Consider the following 22,582-nt stretch of genomic DNA (forward strand, 5'->3'; position numbering starts at 1 on the left):
TGAAACTGATGGTGTATTAGCTCATCCATACCTTGGACCCAAGGGGTCTACACTGAAATACATTAACTGCTGACTCTCATTGGTTGGCAGTAGTTATAAAATGGAACAGCTTGTTGTAATTACTTGGGCTTTACAAGATATTATTTTTCTGCACTATCGGTAGGAAAACTGCCAGAGACATGATGACATTGCCTTTAGACTCTTATTGTGGCCTCTGATCCTGCATAATCTGCTATATTTGCCCTACCAGTCGTCTGTTTGGGGCTCAGAGACCTTACCTTAATTTCTGATAATTGCTTATTCACATAATTTGGCCATCACTACCAAAAATGGTGCAATTACTTAGGATTTTCAATATTTTATTTCATCTACACTTAGGGTTGGAAAAGTAGGACAAACACGGGCAGTTGTAGTCTTGTATTGCTCAAACCTGCACAAAATGGTGGTTCATTATCTTCCAGTAAGAAACTCATGGCTTTGTCTTGCTTATTCACATTTAATTGCTTACTCACATTTAATTACCAAATGGCTCAGGTTTTAGTTTCACACCAGTAACCAGTGGATATTTTCCTTATAAGAAAAAATAAAATAAAATAAAATAAGAAGTATCACGTTGTCCATCTCAAAAAAATGTCCCTACATAAATAAATTACACAGAATGAAATAAAATAAAGCGACCATGTTTGTTTTCTTCAAGCAGCCGGCTAAGGCTGTGTCCCATCTTCTGTGTTCCTGCTCGGTGAAACCACGCATGTGTTGATCCGTGCCGCAGCACCGTCTATCAGTTCCTCTCTGACCCCGGTGTTAATCTACATGCAGACGGAGGCTCCACTGCTTTTCCCAGCTGCTCTGTGGCTCATTTCAAAAGGGAGGGGGTTTGGGTATTCGTGGCGGTTTTGTGGGCCCTGTTTGGCTGTTGATTCAGCAACAGAGATATAAAAAATATATATTTAAAAAAAAAAAAAAACGAGCGAAACGCAAGGTTTCCCATCGCATTGATTTGGTATTGGCTGATTGGACTCCACAGCTCGTCTGCCTCAGGAGCCGCTCCTGCTACCGTGCGTAATGTATCGCAGTAAATAGACGGACATCTGCAATAAAGAGGAAACGAAGATGGTGACGATGGCTTCACCAAATTTAGCCCCCAAATGCACGATGGCGAAGCCTACCCACCTCCTGAAGGTGTTTATCTGGGTATTTATCGCCATCAATCTCCCTAAAAGGTAAGCTATTAATGCGTGATGCCTACTCGTTATTCTGTGTCGGCTTTTTGGGGAGTGCGATTTCCTTCTTCTTTTTTTTTTTTTTCATAATTTTGCGGTGTGTTTCTCACACAACCCTGCTGTTCATGCGATCCTGAGAGGTCCGGTAGCTGTGAAGGAGGATCTGTCGTTAAAATATAAAACCCAAGACATGTTGTTTAATATAACAGTAGAATTATGCCGCTTCAATACAGATATGTAATATTATTGTTATAATTATTATTTTGGTGTGTATATTACGTGTGGAATTTCGTGTATCATAATATATTTTAAATATATTTAATGGCGAACAGCTGTAGTCTACATAAACCACGGGATTTTCTAACGGGATCTTTATTTACGGAAGCGTTTCATTGAGGAGTTGATTTGTTCGTGTTTCTTCCAGAAGTAACATAGTGACAGGGTAATTGGCTTTAAGCTAAGGCTACACATAGTCTCTGCTAAGCTATCCTTAAGGATAAGGTCTATTTTAGTAGGCAAAGCCCTGTTACTAGTGTTCGTGTTCCAGCCGGTGGTGAATGGTTAGAGGAATTCTAGCGTTCTTTAGGTGAAATTTAAAAAAAATAAAAATCACAGAGAGCTCAGAGAATAAAAGCATAATAAAACAATGGTAACACGATGATCCTTGTCCTACAGTGAAATATGTCTTGACTACGTTATGACCGACGTGCAAATATGTTTTGTGAATCCACTTTATGGCTTCCTCGTTAAGATAGAACCAAAGATAAGAATAGTCAAGGAGCAGCATGCTTATTGTCCCCTCGCTGCTTCCGCCTCATATTCTTGTAGAGGGTGAAAAATGGCAGCAGATACTTCAGATGACGTGCTATCACCGCCATGCTGATTGCAACCACAACCTGCCCAGCCTTGCGTTGAAAACCTGTGTGTGTGTGTGTGTGTGTGTGTGTCTGTGTGTGTGTGTGTGTGTGTGTGTGTGTGTGTGTGTGTGTGTGTGTGTGTGTGTGTGTGTGTGTGTTATTAGTATGCACAAGCAGTGCTCACTGTTTGCTTGAATGGACCCTGCACACTGCCCCATAAGCTAAGTTCAGACAGGCAGGATATGCATTTAGTAAACTGCAAGAGCTCCTCATATAAGCATCTGTATAAATGAAATAGATATATTTAGACCTCAGGTAGATGCTATTATGTGGGCTATTGTCTCTTCTGATGGTTTTTATACAAGTCATGTGTGATAACTGAAGGACAGCTAATGCTTTGAAGTCATTTGTGATACATCCATTAGACCTCTTACATAAGACATGTCTCTGGGCCTTGGGCATGTTTAAAGTAATCTATGCTGCTTTGTGACTCATTGTGGCAGTTACTATGTGTGGCGATGTCTGACGGCTATCAGCACCAATTAAGCTCACTGCATGGTCAAATACTGTTTTACACCCCAAAGTATCATTACAGCATTTTGACAAAGAAGGGTAAAGTAATGTGTCCTGTGGTATTTTCACCCTCATAATGGGGATATGTTACTATGAAAACCAAATCATCAAATTTTGGATCACTTTAGGTTCATTATTAGCTCAATAGCTATTCCAGGAAACAGTTTTTTACAACTTATTTTTTCTTCAGGTTGGAGATGATTAACTAAGAATACACATAAATACAAATGCGTGAACTGAATCAACACCGTTTCTGCTGCAATTTGAGTTTAGCTGCAAATTATTTAATATCTCAATGAAGCCTTTTAATGAATTTGATGAACTTAAATGTTCTAAATCACCATATCAAGAACGTCATTTCAGATAAGGCTGCATTATATGCAGTAAAGACTTCTTTGAAAACAGAAAGTCTCCAAAACAGTCATCAAAATTAATTCACAACTATTTAGTAGTCATGTTAACAGCTAAACAAAACATGACCTCCTTGGTGAAGGTATTAGGTTAGCGATGTGATCACTGGACTCATGAAAATTGAGAGGAAGTCAAATGAATGAGAAATACCTGCTCAGGTATTGTGGTGGTTCTTACCTTTTGATCTCTAAAATCTGAAGCAGTTTGGATGGTGAATGAAAGTCATACCCACAAAATGCATTACAATAGTGTGTTTATACAGTTGTAGTTGTTTTCTCATGATGTTCATTTAGTTGATCAAGAAAAAACTGCATAGTTTTTTGACAAATCGAGATATCATAGCAAATGCCATTTCAGAATTGTTCATTTTTAGTTTAAGCTTCATTTTAATCATGCATTATTTCAATTGTATGAAAAATGAGAACTTATTACATCCCGATTCAAAGTGGTAATGAATTGTAATTGTCAGTGGTTGTGTGTTCTTCCATTGCTTCATATATCCACCAAATACATTCGCAACCGTTGCAGATAGAAAGATGAAACAAAAAGCAGTTTACTTGGGGGGCAAAGGGATTGAAAATGAGATGATGACCTTGACTTTGAGAAAACTAGGTCAAGGTCAAATTTAAACTTTTGTACACACTGGAACAGGATAAGACAGAAAGACAAGAGAAAAGGCCAGTTTGAGTAAGACTATACATAAAAGCTAGTGCTTTGATCTATCAATGCACTAGCTTTAATTTATGGTCAAAGCTAGAGAAAAGCTTTGACCTACCCTCAAAGGTCAAAGCTATGCACTTGTCAGGTACTATCAGGGTACGCCTACCGACCCTTCGCAGGATGTTGCAGTCTCTGACTGCCTTGTTAGGAATTATTTTTCTTTGAAAATCATCATAAAAGTCTTCTGAAGTTAACATTGCATGAGTTTGTATCAAAACTAGATAATAAATAGTTCAATATGTCATTAGTTGCTTAAATAAATCTAATAGAATCTTCAGATTCAGTGGCTGAAGTGATCCTGCTAGCAAGAACATACTAGGATTGAAAAAAAATAAAACAGAGACGATAAACAATAAATGAAATATAAAAATGTACACAGATTTGCTGTACGTTCTGGCAATGAAAGACAAACTTTGTGACTTTAATTCAAATTTAATGATCCAATCGGTCACGTCTTGTATTTCAGTTATCCAAACAAGGATTGATTTTTTGCAAAGGGCCAGTGTTCAGAAGTAACGTAAGTGCAGTTTCTTTAAACTGTATTACTCTAATGGGAAGCCCAGAATGCATTAGACCCAGTCAGGCCATTGCAGTCGGTTTGTTTTCAACGTCCATTACGGTTCCGACGCCATCCTGATCTCCGTTGAGTCTGTAATCTGGTGGAGAGACTTTTCAAAATAAAGACTTTTCAAAATACTTTTCAAAGTACAGAATCAGATCATAGTAGGGATTCAGCTCTTCTTCATCGTAGGAGTGTTAATAAACTCAACAGAGTCTGCAGCAGAAACACAACTGGACGGTCTGATGATGTTTCCTCGTTGTTTTGGCCATAGGTTGGTTGTTGATCGCGTACATGAACAAGACTGGAAGAAAACTTAATTAACGTGCAAAGCTTTGATTTCATCCTTTTCAGTTGAGTTTTGCCCATTTTTTGAAGACGGTACAACAGCATTAAGAAATGTTTTCACCCCCTGTTGTTCGCAAACGGACGGAGGTTGCAAATATAAGAGTTTCCTTTTTGGCCGAAGCAGTCATTGTGTCAACAGACATACTTTTTTTATACCTCACATTCATTGGGTCTGGTTAAGAACAGTAGTTCTCCGTTTTTTTTGTGACACAATCGTTTCCTCTCTTTCAGTCAGAGTTTCACTCAGAATTTGTTGCCGTTTTCTGTCTCGTTCCTGCTGTTTGGACTCTCTACTCAAAAACATGAAAATTGTTGGAACAGTTATGACACTGTAAAATTAAGTTAACTGGGTAGTCCATGTATAGTTATTTCTTTCCCTAACATAACAGATGCCTCACGCCATATTGTTCACTTGATTTCTTCTGGCAGATGTGCCGTGATTGTTTGGGCGCCGTGATTAGTTGGGCACTTGATTGACAGGTAGTGGGTGGAGTTGGTGACAGCATGACAGCGTTAGATTTTCAAGTGAGCTTCATCAAATATATAGGTGGGGAGATGTTTTGCTGTTATATCCCTACCTATATCTCTGAATAATGCTCACTTGAAAACCTTACGCTGTCACACATTTAACTCCACCCACTAGCTGTCCATCAAGTGCCCAACCAATCACGGCACATCCGCCAGAAGGAATCACGTTCCACGATGCTCCTGAGAGCATCGCGGAATTAAACAGCTATCACCACCAAAATATATACTGTATATATATATTTTCTGTTTAATGTCCATTGACATATAATGCAAACACACTGTACACAAGAAAACAAATGTTTTCTTGTGTACAGTTTTGGCCGGTGTCTACCCAGAAGTTCGGGCCGCTAGCCGAGTTAGCTCTTGTCTTCACATTTGTCCACGTGTCTTACTTGTGGGGCTGTTTTGGCTTCATCAAACATAGTGGTTTGTATTCTTTGATTGTGATGGACTTCACGTTGTCGTGTGGGGAACCCCGATACTTTATTCACCAGGACTCACAAAGCTGACGTCTACCCGGATGGTCGGACCGTAACGTTGAAGTGACCTTCATCTTCACGTTCGTCTGTCCCACACAAACAGCCTTTATGGTTTCGTCGGACACAGCGGTTTGTTTTCTTGTGACGGCGAAGAAAAAAAAGAAAGCAAACAAAGTCTGATATTATTGTTTTATCGGGGAATTTCCACAGGTTCCTGCTAGAAACAGTATAATATGATTACTGTATTATCACTAATAGCAACATTACAGATGGCATAATTTGTCTTATGTTACCACTGAAAGAATCAAGCTTGCCTTAAAATAGCTAATTTGATTATGTTTAGACTGGATTGACTGAAGGCTTTATTGTAAATCAACCATCAGGGGTGACTTAAACTACCACAGTCCAGTTGATTAACGAACATGTACACAACTAGAATCAGAAATATTAAACCGTCTGACTGTTGAAGTAGGAACACTCCACTTCATTATAATGGTTAAAGTTTGTTTATTAGTTGTAAAAATGCACTGGTACATTATGCAACTTGTGAAAAATGGTTTGAGCATGAACATGGTGTGCATAAATCGTTTATTATGCTGTTGCCACATTAGCAGGATCTGTTTTATTTTGGTTGATACAAAAAATAAATGCTAATTAGTTCTGGTGTTTTATTTGCTACACTTTCAAAAAAGAGGAGAAGAAAAATGGACGTGGATGCTAATTGTAGGCTACCTGCTATTATCCTAATCTGAATATGTAAAACTGCTTGATAGGGCAGTTCTATTTACATTACATGAAAACTTCGATGACCTTTTTAATTGAGCTGTACTTTCTGGTGCACGTGGATAGGTTGTGTTTCCTGCCTATAGTGCAGATAAGAGTGATTTTTTAAGATGGCATTATGTGAAGAGGTTGAATACATTAACAATCAGACTGATTCAATGAGGATAGCTGGGAACACGAAACACTTCACTCCAGTCCTTCATTAAATACACAGCTATCATTACATAAACATGGACACGCATGGGAAAAAACCAACACAACTCCACACAGGCACACAGACTTACAGACACACAGACACACACACACACACACACAGACACACACACACACACACACACACACACACACACACACACCCACATGCGAGAACACACTTCTCTGTGGATTTTCAAATACTGAATTAGTAGGCAAACCTCAGATCTGCCTGCAGTGGAGAACACATGGCACCTCCTTTGATGATCTCGTCTTTGGAACATTTCCATACAGAGATAAGAGAAACTCTGTGAGAGGAATACTGATTATAAGAGAAACAACCTGAAAAATACCAGATATTTAAAAATTCCCCAATCTTTCCTCATACCTTATGTAGCTGATTGTCATCTGTTAAATTATCATGATGATGTCATAGGCACATGTTTTAGGGGATACAGATGGAACTTAATGCAATCTAAGAAAGAACATTGGTCAAAAGAGTGTTCACAAAGCACAAGGCTTCTGTCCTTGTGCTTTGCCATGGAAACAGTGTCTTGTTTTCTCACCATTACTCTTGTTTTTTCCTCACACAGACATCTATTTTCCTCTCATTGCTTCAAAGCTTTGAAAGCTTGATACTCCTTTTTTTTAAGACTGTGCTTTTGTGCGTCAGAAAAAAAAAGACAAAAAAGACATGCATGGAGTGCTGTGTGAGAAGCGGTGTTCCTCTGGTGCTCTGCAGTTTGGGTTCCTATTAGTTTTGTTGAAGAAGTCTAAAACACTCTAGAGGGAATGAAAAATGCTTCATTATCGCACGGTTGTCGCATTTGCATTTTCAGTGTTAAAGCCAATAAGCCTTTAATGGTTCAAGGGTTTGGCACATTTTTACTGTCACAGTGACCTTGGGATAAGAAGGACCTAAGGACCATTACATTGATTTCACTTGTTGGAGTTGTTGGTCGTAATATTGATCTGCTCCACTGAGTCCTGCGGGTGTATGGTTTATCCAAAAGTGCTTTGAAATGCTCCATCCTCAGTCAGAAACACATGTACCTCACTGAACAGCTACAGTTTCACATTTTCTGTCAACTGAGGCAGGACTTGCATTTAATGAATTAAGTTTCCAGAGTGATTTGTTAGCCAGTCTTTTTTGCCAAGGAAAACATCGCTTTCTGAAGAGTGTACATGTTTGAAAAAAATGTAGTAGAATATTATATTTCAATCAAACTGTATTTTGGGTGGCACAGTGGCGCAGCGGAGTCTGCATGTTCTTCCCATGTCTGTGTGGGTTCTCTCCGGGTTCTCTCCAAAAACATGCACTTCAGGTTAATTGGCCGGTCCCTGGGCTTGCACTAGGATGTAGTATGACTAAGCCACTGTGGCTCAGTGTAAAGGAATTGAGCAAGCCACAAAAAGCCACATTCTGTGTCCAAGACAGTGGTTTAGTGCGTGGACGACCGACGCTCATTGCGGGGCGCGTGGGGGGGGACACTCCCATGGGGGAAGCCGGGGGGCCTCCCCCGGGAAATGTTTTAGAGAATGGGGTTGTTTTCCTGCATTCTGGTGCATTCTGAGGACAAAATTTTCCGTTCCGTTTACCTACAAAAATACACTAAAGTCAACAGTTCAAGCTTAACTATCTTTATTTCTGTCCTACTTTATGCAGGTATGAATGTGAGATTCAACACTTGAAAACTTGTATTCACTATGTGAAGATACAGTCATACAAAATATTACTCAATGTTTACTTGTAAGTTTTACTTAGACTAGAAGACATTTTAACTTTGACCACCACCAACACCATTGGTATGCCATAGTTTATTTTACTTAATTCAACATGATTTTTCATTTCAATTTAAAAAGGCATGAAAAATAGCAAGCGAGGTGAATACATATTTACATGCATCGCAGGTTATTCCTGCCGGTCACAGGTATCAAAAGTCTAAGGCTCCGTCCACACGATAACGGATATTTTAAAAACGCAACTTTTTTGTTGTGTTTACGCCTTCCATCCACACGACAACGCAGATATCCGGAACGAAAACGCAACTTTTTAAAAACGCTGGCCAAGGTGGATTTATTTAAAAACACTAGGTCTGGGTTGTCGTGTGGACGGTGTATCCGCGACTTTTTAAAAACGCTGACGTCTTGCCTGCGACGAAAACCGCTGTGACGTCATATTTATGGGCCCGTGTGTTGTGACAACAAAACATGCAGGATTCTTATTGGATAGAATTTGACTCAATACTGCCACCACATGGTTGGCACGCTTATAGCCGTCTTCGAAAACACACTGATGCGTTTGCGTGTGGACGGAGATGATTTTAAAAACGCTGTCGTGTGGACGCGAATCATTTTCAATGCGTTTTTAAAAAGTTCCGTTTTTAAAAAAACCCGTCATCGTGTGGACTAAGACTACAAACAAGTATTGATAATATCTTTCATTTACCTTCTGATCGGTCTGTCACCACTCCTACCCCCTCTCAGCATTCACCATTTGTTTATTAATGAGCACTTTAACACAAACTCTACTATAAAACACTGGATTCTTTTGAGCGATCATCCTCGCCTTGTTGTACACAAATTTGCGGGTTCAGCTTGTAAAAAAACAATATTTTGTTTTTCATTGGACAAGAGGAGGTCATGACTCGAGTGCATATTTAATGATCGGGAGCATTCGGGTAAATTCGGCTCTTTCCATCGGCATGCGGAAATAGCGGCGCTAGCGCCGCTCGCTAGCTGAAATAGCGAAATCCGCTCGCTAGAGGAAATAGCGAGCACCTCTAGCGAGCGACAAAGTTTTAAGTTTTACCCTTTTTTCTATAAAAATAAGAACGCCACTGTGGCTACACAGTCTAAAAACCTTGTAGCCAATCTGGAATTTACTTCGCCTATGGCGAAGCGGCGAATGGCTAGCACAAGCCCAGGGACGGTCCCAAATTGCCAGTAGGAGTGAGTGGGTGTGCGCGTGTATATGTGCAGCTTCGCAGTGCACTGGTGTCGCGCCCAGAGTTTGCCCCCGCCTCACGCCCTATGCCAACTTTGTTAGGCTCCAGCTCCCCGTGACCCGGGCAATGCAGTGGGTAAGAAAATGAATGAGTGGATGAATGAATAACCTGTATTTTGAGGGATTTTCATTATTTGCTGAAAATGAAAACAGAAAAAAAGCAAAGGACAATATATGTCCACTATTTGATGCAGAACACAAAGAAGAAATTAACAGCATTAACTGAGCATGGAATCGCTGCACCTGTCATCAGACAAAGCAATCTTATTTTTGTAACCTTTATAAACCTGCAACATTTACAGATACATCAAGACAATATTAAAAATAAAAATGAAAAAAGCACATAGCCATAATTAGAGTAATAAATGGGAGCTGAATAAAAATCAGGTTTAATATTTTTTTTAACTTGTGGGGGATATTGGACTTTATTTAGCACCCTGCAAACAGTTTATTGTCGAAATAACTCCATTAATAAAGATAAGAATCCATAAAGAAGTAAGATCATCAATGGATATAAAAAGTAAGATTAACATAGAAATCACGTTGGGGTCACAGTGGTGTGCAAAATATGAATTAATTTAATTTAATGAAAGACAACGGAGAACTGCAAGGTTTTAAGCAGTCATTTAAAGCAGGTGAAATTTATTCTTGCTGTTGTTGTTTCTCCTGCTGTTTTGGTGAAAATATATTACACTGTATGATGCTGTGTTTATTTACCATTCCACGCCTTTTTATATTTCTCTAAGGCATAACTTTTTTACACCTTACTGGAGGGAAATATAATTGGAATTAGTTTCCGGATAAGTTTTTTATTTAACAGTAGCTTAGGGCCTTTCAACCTAAATGTGTTTGCTCCAGAAGGTCTCAGAGACTGATGGTGTAATGAACTGCTGCTTAAGTGAATCTCACAGTAATTAGACAGTGATAGCATGAATTACATGAAAATATGTAGCTGATTTTGAATGTCTGCTCTGATGTATACACGTATGTCTCTTCAATCACAACATGAACATATTTTTATTTTTTCGCGTGTCCTTTTGTTGCAAAACCAAAGAACATACGCACCTTACTTATGTCCATTGGCAATAGCTTCCCTTGCAGATTTCGCTGATAGGTTTATGCAGCACTTACTTTTTCAACATGCTTCCTTGATGGCAGCATTTTCATTCATTCATTCGTTCATTCATTCACTCGTTCATTCATTCATCCATTCATTCATTTTGTATACCTGCTTCTTCTGCTGTCATGAGTCTCGGGGTGCTGGAGCCTATCCCAGCTGTCTTGGGGCGTGATGCAGGATACACTCTGGGCACAACACCAGTGCACCACTGTGGCAACATGTTAAACATGTTAATGCATAATTACTTATAAGCACATTATAAGCGCATTCTTTATTCAGGACTTGAATATCTATTGTAGAAACAGTTTGATGAACTGTGGAAGTGGTCGATCACATTGTGGCCCTTACAAAGTGTATTTGAAATTCTAACATGTGGTGATCAGATTGTGGCCCTTACAAAGTGTATTTGAAATTCTAACATGCCTCTTATCATGTGTATGTAATATATTTTGAAATTATATTTTAAAATTAAATTTTATTTGCAACTTTTTAAATGGGCCTTCATTACAACAGTGGACCCATTTCACAAAGCAGGTTAAGTGTAAAACCATGGTAAGATAACACTGAAATCAGGGAAAACCGTGACTTTGGTTTCACTAAGGGAGGTAACTTAACCCAAAGTTACAGCAGTAACCCTGACCTGTTTCATGCAGTGAGGTAAACTGAACCCCTGGATTTGTTGCCACAGTAACAGACTCTCTGAAAGAATCATCAAGGAGGAGCTCCACAGGATTGCAGGTGAATGATGTAGAAATCTGATAAATTAATTTGAAATTATATCTTAATGACATTGTGCTACAACCTCAGAATTGGATTATTAACTTTAATTTCTTTTAGGATTTCTCATTGTAATTGGCTGCACAGATGGTACCCACATTCCCATCAAGGTACATGTAGACTGAACATTGTTTCAACATGTTAAAGACTGCATCATAGACAAACAAACATCTGTCCAGATCATGTGTGATGCTGTAGACTAAATTTCTGATGTGGAGGTCTGGGTCTGTCCCTGACTCTTGGATATATGGTCTTACCTGAGCAGCAGACTAACGTGGTCAGTAACCTAAAGATTTGCACAATAATTCACTTGTATTCATTGTGTAATCCAGTCTAATGAATCAAGTATACGTTACAGGAGAGAGCCTACGACACTTCAGGATGATTCCTGCTATCCAGGACGGCAGAACAGTGAGACACCATCTGCCAGAATCGTTACAGAGTCACCATCACCACCATCACAGCGGGCAATAAAAACATACAATGCACATTTTCTTTGGTCATCTTAATTTCTGACAAACACAAAGTTAGTTTTTGTATCATTACAATAGTTAACATTCTAATAGTTAACATGATTCACCTGTGACCATTACCCACCTCTAACTTGTGTTCCAGTGTTTCAATGTCCAGATCTGCCCTCCTAATCTGGAGGTCCTAGTAAACCAGGAAGTTTACTAGGACCTCCAGATTGAAGTAGATTGAGGAAGAGGAAGTGGAAGTGGGTTTAGGTGGCTGCTCGTCGAATACGTTTATTTATTTATTTTTGTTGTGTGGTAAATGGACTCTTAATATAATTTTTGTTTTGTTTTGTTTATACGTACATTCCTGACTGTGCCTGACTGTTTTTACCGGGTGTTTCGCTGTGGACTTTTGTTGTTTGTCTCGGTTGGTGCTGCAAGCTAGCGCACCTGAGCCAGGGAACACGAACGCCCTGACAAACAGACTGGAGTATCCCCTGCCACTGGATGCTTAACAAACTACAATGCCCCCACCAAGGAAAAGCCCGACACCAGAGGAGTTCGAGGAGATAAAACTCTCTCTCAATTCTCTGTGCGGCGATGTGTCTGTGGTCAGAACGCAGCAGGAGCAGCTTCTGGGGCTCCTGGAGGAGGTGAAACAACTACGCCTCCAGAACGCGGAGAAGGATCTGGAGCGGCGAGTGGACGAGCTGGAGCAATACTCCCGCATCAATGATGTAGTCATCACCGGCATCAACATCAGGCCCCGCTCATATGCGCGTGCGGTGGCCGCGGACAGCGGGGAGCCCAGCGAGCAGGAGACACAATAGGTGGAGCAACAGGTGGCTTCCTATCTCCAGAGCAAGGGGAAAGAGTTGGACCGGGAGCACATCGAGGCGTGTCACCCACTACCAGTGAGGAAAGAGAGACCATCAGCACTCATCATAAGGTTTACAAATCGGAAAAAGAAAATGGCACTACTGAAACAGGGGCGCAAACTAAAAGGAACAAATGTATTCATAAACGAGCACTTGACAAAGAAAAATGCCGACATCGCCAGGATCGCACGACAACTGAAAAAACAAGGCAAGATTCAACAAACCTGGGTAACAAACTGTAAGATCTTCATCAAACTAAATGGGTCACCGGAGGCAGCAAAAGTATTGGTGGTGAAGTGCATAGAAGACCTTGAACAGTATCGACATTGATAGAGCTTGTGACTCCTCATCATCATAATGCCAAACAAACCAAGAACACAAACTACACCAAGCACCAATTTGGACATGGACATCTTACAGAAGATCCTACAGCAACAACACGTAGAACTGGAAACGTGTGAGTATCAAGAGCACACCACCACCACAGACACTGAAATAGACCCTGATAATCATTTCCTCTCTGCCATTGTTAAAAACTGTAATTATTTCACCCAAGAACATTATGAAAACAGTGTAGATTCTGCAGATAGCCTGTCAATTATCCACTTTAATAGTCGAAGCATGTACATGAATTTTGAGCCTATCAAAGACTACCTGCAACATTTCACTCGTCCATTTAGTATCATTGCAATAACTGAAACCTGGTTCAATGATGACAAAGGTATTGATTTTTGTCTTAATGGCTATGAATTAAGATATACAGTATAAACAGTAGGCAAAACAGGAGGGGGGGTTGCCTTATACATTCACAAATCTGTTAAATTCAAAGTTTTGGCTAATATGACAACAGCTGTGGAGGGACTATTTGAATGTTTAACATTGGAAATTCTAAATGATAAAAAGACAAATATCATCATGAGTTGTGTATACAGGGCACCTGCTTCAGATATAGAAACTTTCACAGACTGGATTGGTGAACTGTTTTCAACTGTCAAGCAAAAAAACATATTTATCTGTGGTGATTTTTACATTGATCTGTTAAATCCAACCAAGCACAAAACAGTTGATGACTTCACTGACACAATGTACAGCTTGTCTCTGTATCCAACTATAACAAAACCGAGCAGAATGACGTCACATAGTGCCACAATCATTGATAACATCTTTACTAATATTATGGGAAATCAAATCACTAGTGGCCTATTTGTATGTGACATAACTGACCACTTACCTGTTTTTACTTTGTATAATGGTAATTTCAAGAAAACTAAAGACATTATGGCAAAAATCTCCAAACAAATTTTAACTGATGAAACGATCCAAGCCCTAAACAATAGTTTGGCGCTCCAGGATTGGACTTCAGTGTGCAGTGACCCTAATGTGGACAGTGCTTATTGTACTTTATTAGACGCCTTCACTTCCATGTATAATAATCACTGCCCTGTGAAAGAATATGTTATGAAGGAAAAATATCACAAAAGCCCTTGGATTACCAAAGGAATATTGAATGCCTGTAAAAAGAAAAACAATCTTTACAAATCTTTTCTCAAAATAAAAACAAAAGAAGTGGAACAAAGATATAAGAAGTACAAAAATAAATTAATTGATATCATAAGAACAAGCAAACGATTATACTATCAAAAAAAGTTGCATGAAAATAAAAACAACATAAAAGGAACTTGGAATGCTTTGAATAGCCTAATCAAAAAAAAAATCCTCAAAGTTGACATATCCTGATTACTTTATTGATGACAATGGTGAAGATTATAATATGAATAATGTAGTAAATAAGTTCAACAATTTTTTTGTGAATGTTGGCCCTAAGTTGGCTGGTGATATTCTTCATAGTGGAATTGCAAAGTCAACTATTGGAAATAATGCCTTTTCATTCTTCCTCTCAGCTACAAATGAGCAGGAAGTGACAAAGATCGTTAAGAAGTGTAAGAGTAAGTCCTCCACCGACTGTCATGACATTAGCGTGTCATTGGTTAAAAAAATTATACTAAATATTGTCAAACCTTTAACTTATATCTATAACTTGTCATTCCAGACTGGCTGTTTTCCAAGCAAAATGAAAATTGCCAAAGTAATTTCACTCTTCAAAAATGAAAACAAACATACATTAAATAATTACAGACCAATCTCACTTTTGCCTCAATTTTCAAAAATTTTAGAGAAACTCTTCGACACTCGACTTGAAAAGTTTCTTGAGAAACATCACATAATTAATGAAGGTCAGTATGGTTTTCGAACCAAAAGAACTACAGCAATGGCAATAACAGAAGCTATTGAAGAAATAACTAATGCACTGGAGCAGAAAAAGTATGCAATTGGTCTCTTCATTGATCTGAAAAAAGCATTTGATACTATTAACCACGTAATATTACTAAATAAAATGGAAAGATATGGATTTAGGGGGTTGGCTGGGGACTGGTTAAAAAGTTATTTAACAGGGCGGGTACAGTTTGTAAAAATGGGTCAACATTCATCAGATGTACTTGGCATTGCTTGTGGTGTCCCCCAGGGGTCAGTGTTAGGGCCCAAACTGTTCAATCTGTACATAAATGATATATTTAACACAACCAAAGTCCTGAAACTCATACTATTTGCAGATGACACAAATATATGTTATAGTAGTGATGATTATTTTGAGCTTGTAAACACAGTAAACGGAACTAAACACAATAAAAAATTGGATGGACTCAAATAAATTATCTTTGAATATAAATAAAACCAAGGTAATAATGTTTGGAAATCGCAACATAATGTCTGAACAAAAAATAAGTATTGATGGCATTCAAATTGAATTTGTAAGTGAAAATAAATTTTTAGGAGTTATTATTGATAGTAAATTGTCATGGAAACCCCATGTCAGACACATAAAAACAAAAATCTCCAAAACCCTCTCAATTATAAATAAAGCAAAACAATACCTTGATGGAAATGCACTCCGTACTTTATATTGCACCTTGGTCCTCCCATACTTTACATATTGTATTGAAGTTTGGGGAAATACTTACCAGAACACAATTAATCCTCTGATCATACTACAGAAAAGAGCAGTGCGGATCATTCACAAGGTTGTTTTTCTTGAACATACTCATAACCTGTTTACGCAGTCAAAGTTGCTAAAATTTCATGATCTTGTACAATATAATACATCAATAGTTTTATATAAAGCATTCAATAAATTATTACCACCAAACCTCCAACGATTTTTTATAACTCCAGTCAGGGCTCACAACTTGAGAGGGTTTGGATATTTTTCATTGCAGAAAGCTCAAACCACACGCAAACGTTTTTGTGTGTCTGTGTGCGGAGTGAAACTCTGGAACAATCTGGACTTACAACACAAGCAATGCAAAAGTACAAATCAATTCAAACTGCTTTATAAACACCGTCTCTGGTCAAAATATAGAGATGAGGGTCGTTAACTCAAACTGCTATTCTGTTTGTTAACATGTGCTCAGTGTTTCTTGATCATCATTGGTATTTGTTAATTACTGTTGTTGGCATTTGTCCATTACCGTTGTTGGTATATTGTACATTACCATTGTTGGTATATCGTTTGAATCTTCAAAGTATGAGTGAAGCCCAGTGTGTTGACCTCTGAATCAGGAACTGGGGTGGGATTACATAAGTTTTCTTCTTCCCACTCCCTTTCAGGCAAAATTGTATTGTTGAGATATGATCTTTATTTATTATTTGCTTATTTAATTATTTTGTTGTTGTTGTTTTTTGTTTTGTTTTTCCTTGCCTTGCTTGAAATAAATGAATAAATGAAAATGAATAAACCATTTCTATTTTCTGCGTTTTTTTAGAAAGTGAATTCTGTAAACTTCTTCAGCAGATAGATGGGAATACATGAGGAGGACATTAAAACATAGTTGCATATGAATTCCACAGAATGAACCACTGGTGGTCACTGAGTGTCTATTTCACTGTGATAATCTGTGGAGTTGGGACCCTTCTGCCACTGTCCATTCACGCTGTTACAAAAGGATGATAATTTGTTAATACTTCAGTAGAGGATAAACGTCACACTCTGTATTCCACCAGAATGTGAAGCAATGGGAAGAGAACAATCAATATCATAAAATATTAGACCAATTTTGTTTTCTTCAATTTCTTGTTAATTTATTTTTCTTTTTATCATTAGTAAATCATGTGTGTATCATGTGACTAAAACAGACGCAAAATAAAACTTGGAATATCTTAAAGCAGTTATAAGCAGTGCAATGCCACAGTTTTGGCTATTACTGTATCAAATGAGCTACATGTCAGCTTTTGATTTCAGTTCTTATATAATATAGGTACAGTATATGCAATGGTATGAATATCATTCTCAACTGGTTTTTGTAACGTGCATATGCCAATTTACTGTTTTATTTACATAACAATAACATGTTTAAATATATTTCCTTATTGAACAGACCTTGATATAGATGAGAGCGCATGTATGTGCGTGAAAAGAGTGTTATATTGGCGATAAAACAACTGAACAGTCAAACGTCCACTTAATATTTACTGTACACTGTCAAACATATAGAGGATGAGTAGGATCCCTAATGAGATAATGCAGAAGTCTGACCTGTGTGAACAATGTTTTTATACTTCATTCTCATCTGCTGACATGTGCGCTTCTATCGCTGCTGGATCGCACTTAAATAAAATAAATTCATAAACTATTATTCAAGCCGTTTACCTACGTATTTTTACCGTGAGTGCAACGGACTACGTTTAAACTTACGTGTTGACTTGAGTAGAAATTCACTCCCATGACATCTCCCTCTTCATTACAGCTGCAACACTGTTCCTCTTCTGAAAATGTCCCTAAAGTCTTCCTATGCCAGAATTAAAATCTGTACTTCGACTGCCGTAAAGTGCTGCAGTGCGCTTCTCCGTCATCGTGGTGAATGGTCAAATTGGGGCTCCATTGATGATGGCTTTTTTTCGAGTTGTCGCGCCTGTTAAACTGTGGGTCAACTTACTCTGGGTTACAAAAACTAACCCTGAAATGCGTTTGTGAAACCGAAATCCCTGGTTTTCCAAGTTCAGGGTAAATCAACTCAGAACCACAGGTTTACCTCAGGTTAGGTTAACCCTGCCTTTGTGGCCCAGTGTGTGTTCAAAAACACAAATCTCTGAACATGTACTACATACGGTTTTGAAAAATAATTTTCTCATCTGTGAAGTGAAAGGAAAAAAAAAGTTCAATGAAAAATATCAGAGGAAAAGTAGAAAATATTCATTACAAATTTTGTCCTTGGTACTTATAATCTGTTGATAAAAAGCTCTTTGGTTCATATCCTGATATGTCTGAGGAACAGAGCGGATAGGACAGAAAGTACTTACTCTGTTTCATTCCATGCATTCTTTTTCTCTCCCTCCTCTCAGTTCCATCCAGAGTGATGATGATGATGAGGTTTCCAACAAGACATGGGTGCTGACACCCAAAGTATATGAGAGTGATGTCACACACATCTTGAACAACCTACTTCATGGATATGACAACAAACTCAGACCTGATATTGGAGGTGAGGATTGATTTTTCTAACAAGATCCAATTTCCTTCAAGCCTTTGAACTGTACATCTTTTCACAAAGACAAAGGAACATATTACATATACTGTAAATCAAAGAAACATGTCTCCCTTTTTGGAGATAGAAATCTGAAAAGTTGACTTAAGGTTCTATCATGGTGTAGATAGTAAGAGCAATGGAGTAGGAGTTATCTTGAAGGATGAGTTTGTTAGGGATGTTCTGAAGGTAAAAAGAGTGATGTTTCTGAAGCTAGAAATTGAAGGTGTGATATTCAGTGTTGTTAGTGGGTATGCTCCACAGGTAGGATGTGAGCTAGAGGAGAAGGAGAAATTCTGTTTGGACATTGGTGAGGTGATGCAGAGCATATCTAGAAGTGAAACAGTTGCCATTGGTGTCGACTTCAATGGACATTTTGGTGCAGGAAACACATGTGATGATGAGGTGATGGATAGGTTTGGTAACTAGGAGAGGAGTGCAGAAGGACAGATGGTGGTTGACTTTGCAAAAAAGATTGAAAAAGCTATAGTAAATACTTTATTCCAGAACAGGCAGGAACATAGGGTGACCTATAAGAGTGGAGGTAGTAGGACACAGGTAGACTACATCTTGTATAGATGGTGTATTCTTAAGGAGATCAGTGACTCCAAAGTAGTGGTAGGCGAGAGTGTAGCCAAGCAGCATAGAATGGTGGTGTGTAGGATGACTCTGGCGGTGAGGAAGATGAAGGGGGCAAATGCAGAGCAGAAGACAAAATGGTGGATGGTGAAATGGAAGAGTGTTGCATGACTTTTAGGAAGGAGTTAAAACAGGCTCTGGGTCGTCAGGAGGTGCTTCCTGTTGACCGGACAACTACAGCTAATATGATCGGGGAGACAGGTAGGAGAGTACTTGGTGTGTCATCTGGAAGGAAAGAAGCTAAGGAGACTTGTTGGTGGACTGTGTACAGAGAAAGCGGTTAGCTAAGAAGAAGTGTAGACTGTGAGGACTGAGGAGAGTAGACAGGAGTACAGGGATATGCAGCATAGGGTGAAGGTAGAGGTGGCAAAGGCCAAACAAGGGGCTTATGATGACTTGTATGCTAGGTTGGACAGTAAAGAGAGAGAGAGATTGACAGACAGAGATGGGAAGGACGTGTAGCAGGTTAGGGGGATTCAGGGTAGGGATGGAAGTGTATTGACAGGTGCCAGTAGTGTGATGGGAAGATGGAAAGAGTACTTTGAAGAGTTGATGAATGAGGACAATGAGAGAAAAAAGACTAGAAGAGGTGGCTGTTGTGGACCAGGACGTAGCAAAGGTTAGTCAGGATGAAGTGAGGAGGGCACCGAAGAGGATGGAGTGGAAAGGCAGTTGGTCCTGATGATATACCTGTGGAGGCATGGAAGTGTCTAGGAGAGGTGGCAGTAGAGTTTCTGTCTGGATTCTTTAACAGGATCTTAATAGGGAGAAGATGCCTGGGGAATGGAGGAGAAGTGTGCTGGTGCCATTTTTAAGAACAAGGGAGATGTGCAGAGTTGTGACAACTACAGAGGAATAAAGCTGATTAGCCATACAATGAAGTTATGGGAAAGAGTTGTTGAAGCTAGACTAAGAGCAGAAGTGAACATTTGTGCGCAGAAATATGGTTTAATGCTAAAAAAGACTACTACAGATGCAGTATTTGCTTTGACATTGTTGATAGAGAAGTACAGAGGGAGCTGCATTGCGTTTTTGTAGATCTGGAGAGACTTTATGACAGGGTGCCCAGAGATTAACTGTGGTATTGTATAAAGAAGTCTGGAGTGGCAGACAAGTATGTTAGAGCGGTGCAGGACATGTATGAGGACTGTAAGACAGTGGTGAGGTGTGCTGTAGGTGTGACAGAGGAATTCAAAGTGGAGGTGGGTCTGCATCAGGGTTCAGCTCTGATGGACAGGCTGACGGACGAGGTTAGACAGGAATCTCCATGGACCATGATGTTTGCAGATGACATTGTGATCTGCAGTGAGAACAGGGAACAGGTGGAGGAGAAGCTAGAGAGGTGGAGGTTTGTCCTGGAAAGGAAAGGAATGAAGGTTAGCCGCGGTAAGACAGAGTACATGTGTGTGAATGAGAGGGTATCAAGTGGAAGAGTGAGACATTAGGGAGAAGAAATCAAGACGGTTGAGGATTTTAAGTACTTACGATACTTACGGTACTTACAGTCCAGAGCAATGGAGAGTGTGGAAAAGAGATGAAGAAGCGTGCACAGGCAAGATTGAACGGGTGGAGAAAAGTGTCAGGTGTGATGTGTGATAGAAGAGTTTCAGCTCAAATGAAAGGAAAGGTGTACAAAACTGTGATGAGACCAGCGGTGTTGTTTGGTCTAGAGACAGTGTCACTGAGGAAAAGACAGGAGGCAGAGCTGGAGGTAGCAGAGATGAAGATGCTGAGGTTTTCTTTGGGAGTGACCAGGGTGGATAGGAACAGGAATGAGTACATCAGAGGGACAAGCACATGTTAGAGGCTTTGGAGATAAAGTCAGAGAGGGCAGACTTAGATGGTTTGGACATGTCTAGAGGAGAGATAGTGAATATATTGGTAGAAGGATGCTGAGTTTTGAACTGTCAGTCAGGAGGCCAAGAGGAAGACCAAAGAGGAGGTTTATGGATGTCGTGAAAGAAGACACGGAGGTAGCTGGTGTGAGAGAAGAGAATGCAGAACACGGGTTAGATGGAGGTAACTGATTTGCTGTGGCGACCCCTGAAGGAAAAAGCCGAAAGGAGAAGAAGAACAAGTTCCCTACATAATCTCGGATAAACTACAAACTACAGGTGACACATCCAGTGACAGAGAATTTGATTCAATGGAAGGCGTAGCAGCTTTGAAACATCGCTAGTGACAGATTATGTCAACTCATAGTTAGTCATCCAAAAGATAAATTAAAAGTAGATTTGGATTTGACAAAATGCAATCAAATCAAACCCTGATACAATCAGAATAACATTAAAATTTTCATTATCACTGTTTCAGCATTAGTCATTTCAGCTCATACATATCCATGCTTCAAGTGATAAGAGAAAAATAATCATTTGAATGACACGGATAGAAAATGCCAGGCCCTACCTTCCAGGATGTCCTCTTCACTTTTTGTACATCCAGGCTGTAAGGAAGAACACAATATAATTCATTATGACACCAACCTGGGCAGCACATGGGTCTTTACACTCGCCAGTATGTCAAATATTTATGTGCATTTGTGTTGTGTATTTTCAGTTAGACAGGTTGACTATAAAATGCACCTTACCTTAACTCACATTGTGAAAATTTGACAAGTAGCTCCCTGCCTTCACTTTGACAGACAACTGGCGCCGTTTATACTGGAGCACTTATAACCAAAGACACTGTCAGTCCATCTGCAAGTCCTGAATATCAAGGGCTGTGGTCCCGCCTTGATTCAATGATAATTCCAGGCAAATTGTTAAGTTACAGTAAATCACATGAATAAGCTGATAGGCTTCTCCACTCACTGTAGGGGTACTGGATATTGTTGAGTTGTGTTGTGTTGTGTTAAAGATGCAGATAGTAACAGAAGAATGTCAATCCCCAGATTGATTTATTTGTGTCTCTTTCATAGTTATAGTTGAGTCTTTTTTTTTTTACGGCAGAGCACAGAAAGAGAACAAAACTGATATAGTTGCTCCTTCAGCTAAAAGTACGTGGTGATTTTTTTTTTTTTTAACTTATACTGATGTGTCAGTTTCTGTTCCCACGCTGTTTAAAATAGAACGGAAAAATAAATACATAAACTGTAAAAGTGTCACGGGTTGCGAACAGGACCCAAGTGCAGCACAAAGAAGCAAGACAGGAGTTAAAGTTCAACAGTGTTTATTTTCAGGCCGAGCGGAGTGGGAGTCGAACCTGGGTCTCCCAGGCAGCAGGCAGGCAGGTAACAGATAGGCCAGTGGAGCACGCTGGAGACACAATGGATCACTCCAGAGAAAGGGAGCAGGCAGGAGACGAGGTCAAGGGACGGAAGGCTAGTCAATTTACCAGGGCAGGAACAGGAGGCAGAGTCGTTGGGACAGGCGAGGGTCAGGTTTACCAGCACAGAGAGACAAGGCAGAATCCGTGGACGAAGGGCGGGTAGGTTGGCTGGGAGGCAGATGAG

General features: G+C 39.4%; 1 protein-coding gene across 5 annotated transcripts in view; it reads left to right on the forward strand.

Annotated features, from left to right (window-relative positions):
* The first annotated feature begins 814 nt into the window (after positions 1-814).
* The window catches only part of gabrg2 (gamma-aminobutyric acid type A receptor subunit gamma2), a 69,032-nt gene continuing 47,264 nt past the window's right edge, over positions 815-22,582 (forward strand). For 4 of the 5 annotated variants that reach the window (XM_068331572.1, XM_068331573.1, XM_068331574.1 and 1 more), the window contains exons 1-2: positions 815-1,223; positions 18,311-18,450. In XM_068331572.1, coding sequence (XP_068187673.1) covers positions 1,114-1,223; positions 18,311-18,450 — 250 coding nt within the window. In that variant the 5' untranslated portion in view covers positions 815-1,113. The remainder of the gene's footprint in view (positions 1,224-18,310; positions 18,451-22,582) is intronic. The other variant, XM_068331576.1, reaches the window with a different exon arrangement.

The sequence above is a fragment of the Antennarius striatus genome, chromosome 13 (assembly GCF_040054535.1).
Source record: "Antennarius striatus isolate MH-2024 chromosome 13, ASM4005453v1, whole genome shotgun sequence".
In the NCBI taxonomy this organism is placed as follows: domain Eukaryota; kingdom Metazoa; phylum Chordata; class Actinopteri; order Lophiiformes; family Antennariidae; genus Antennarius; species Antennarius striatus.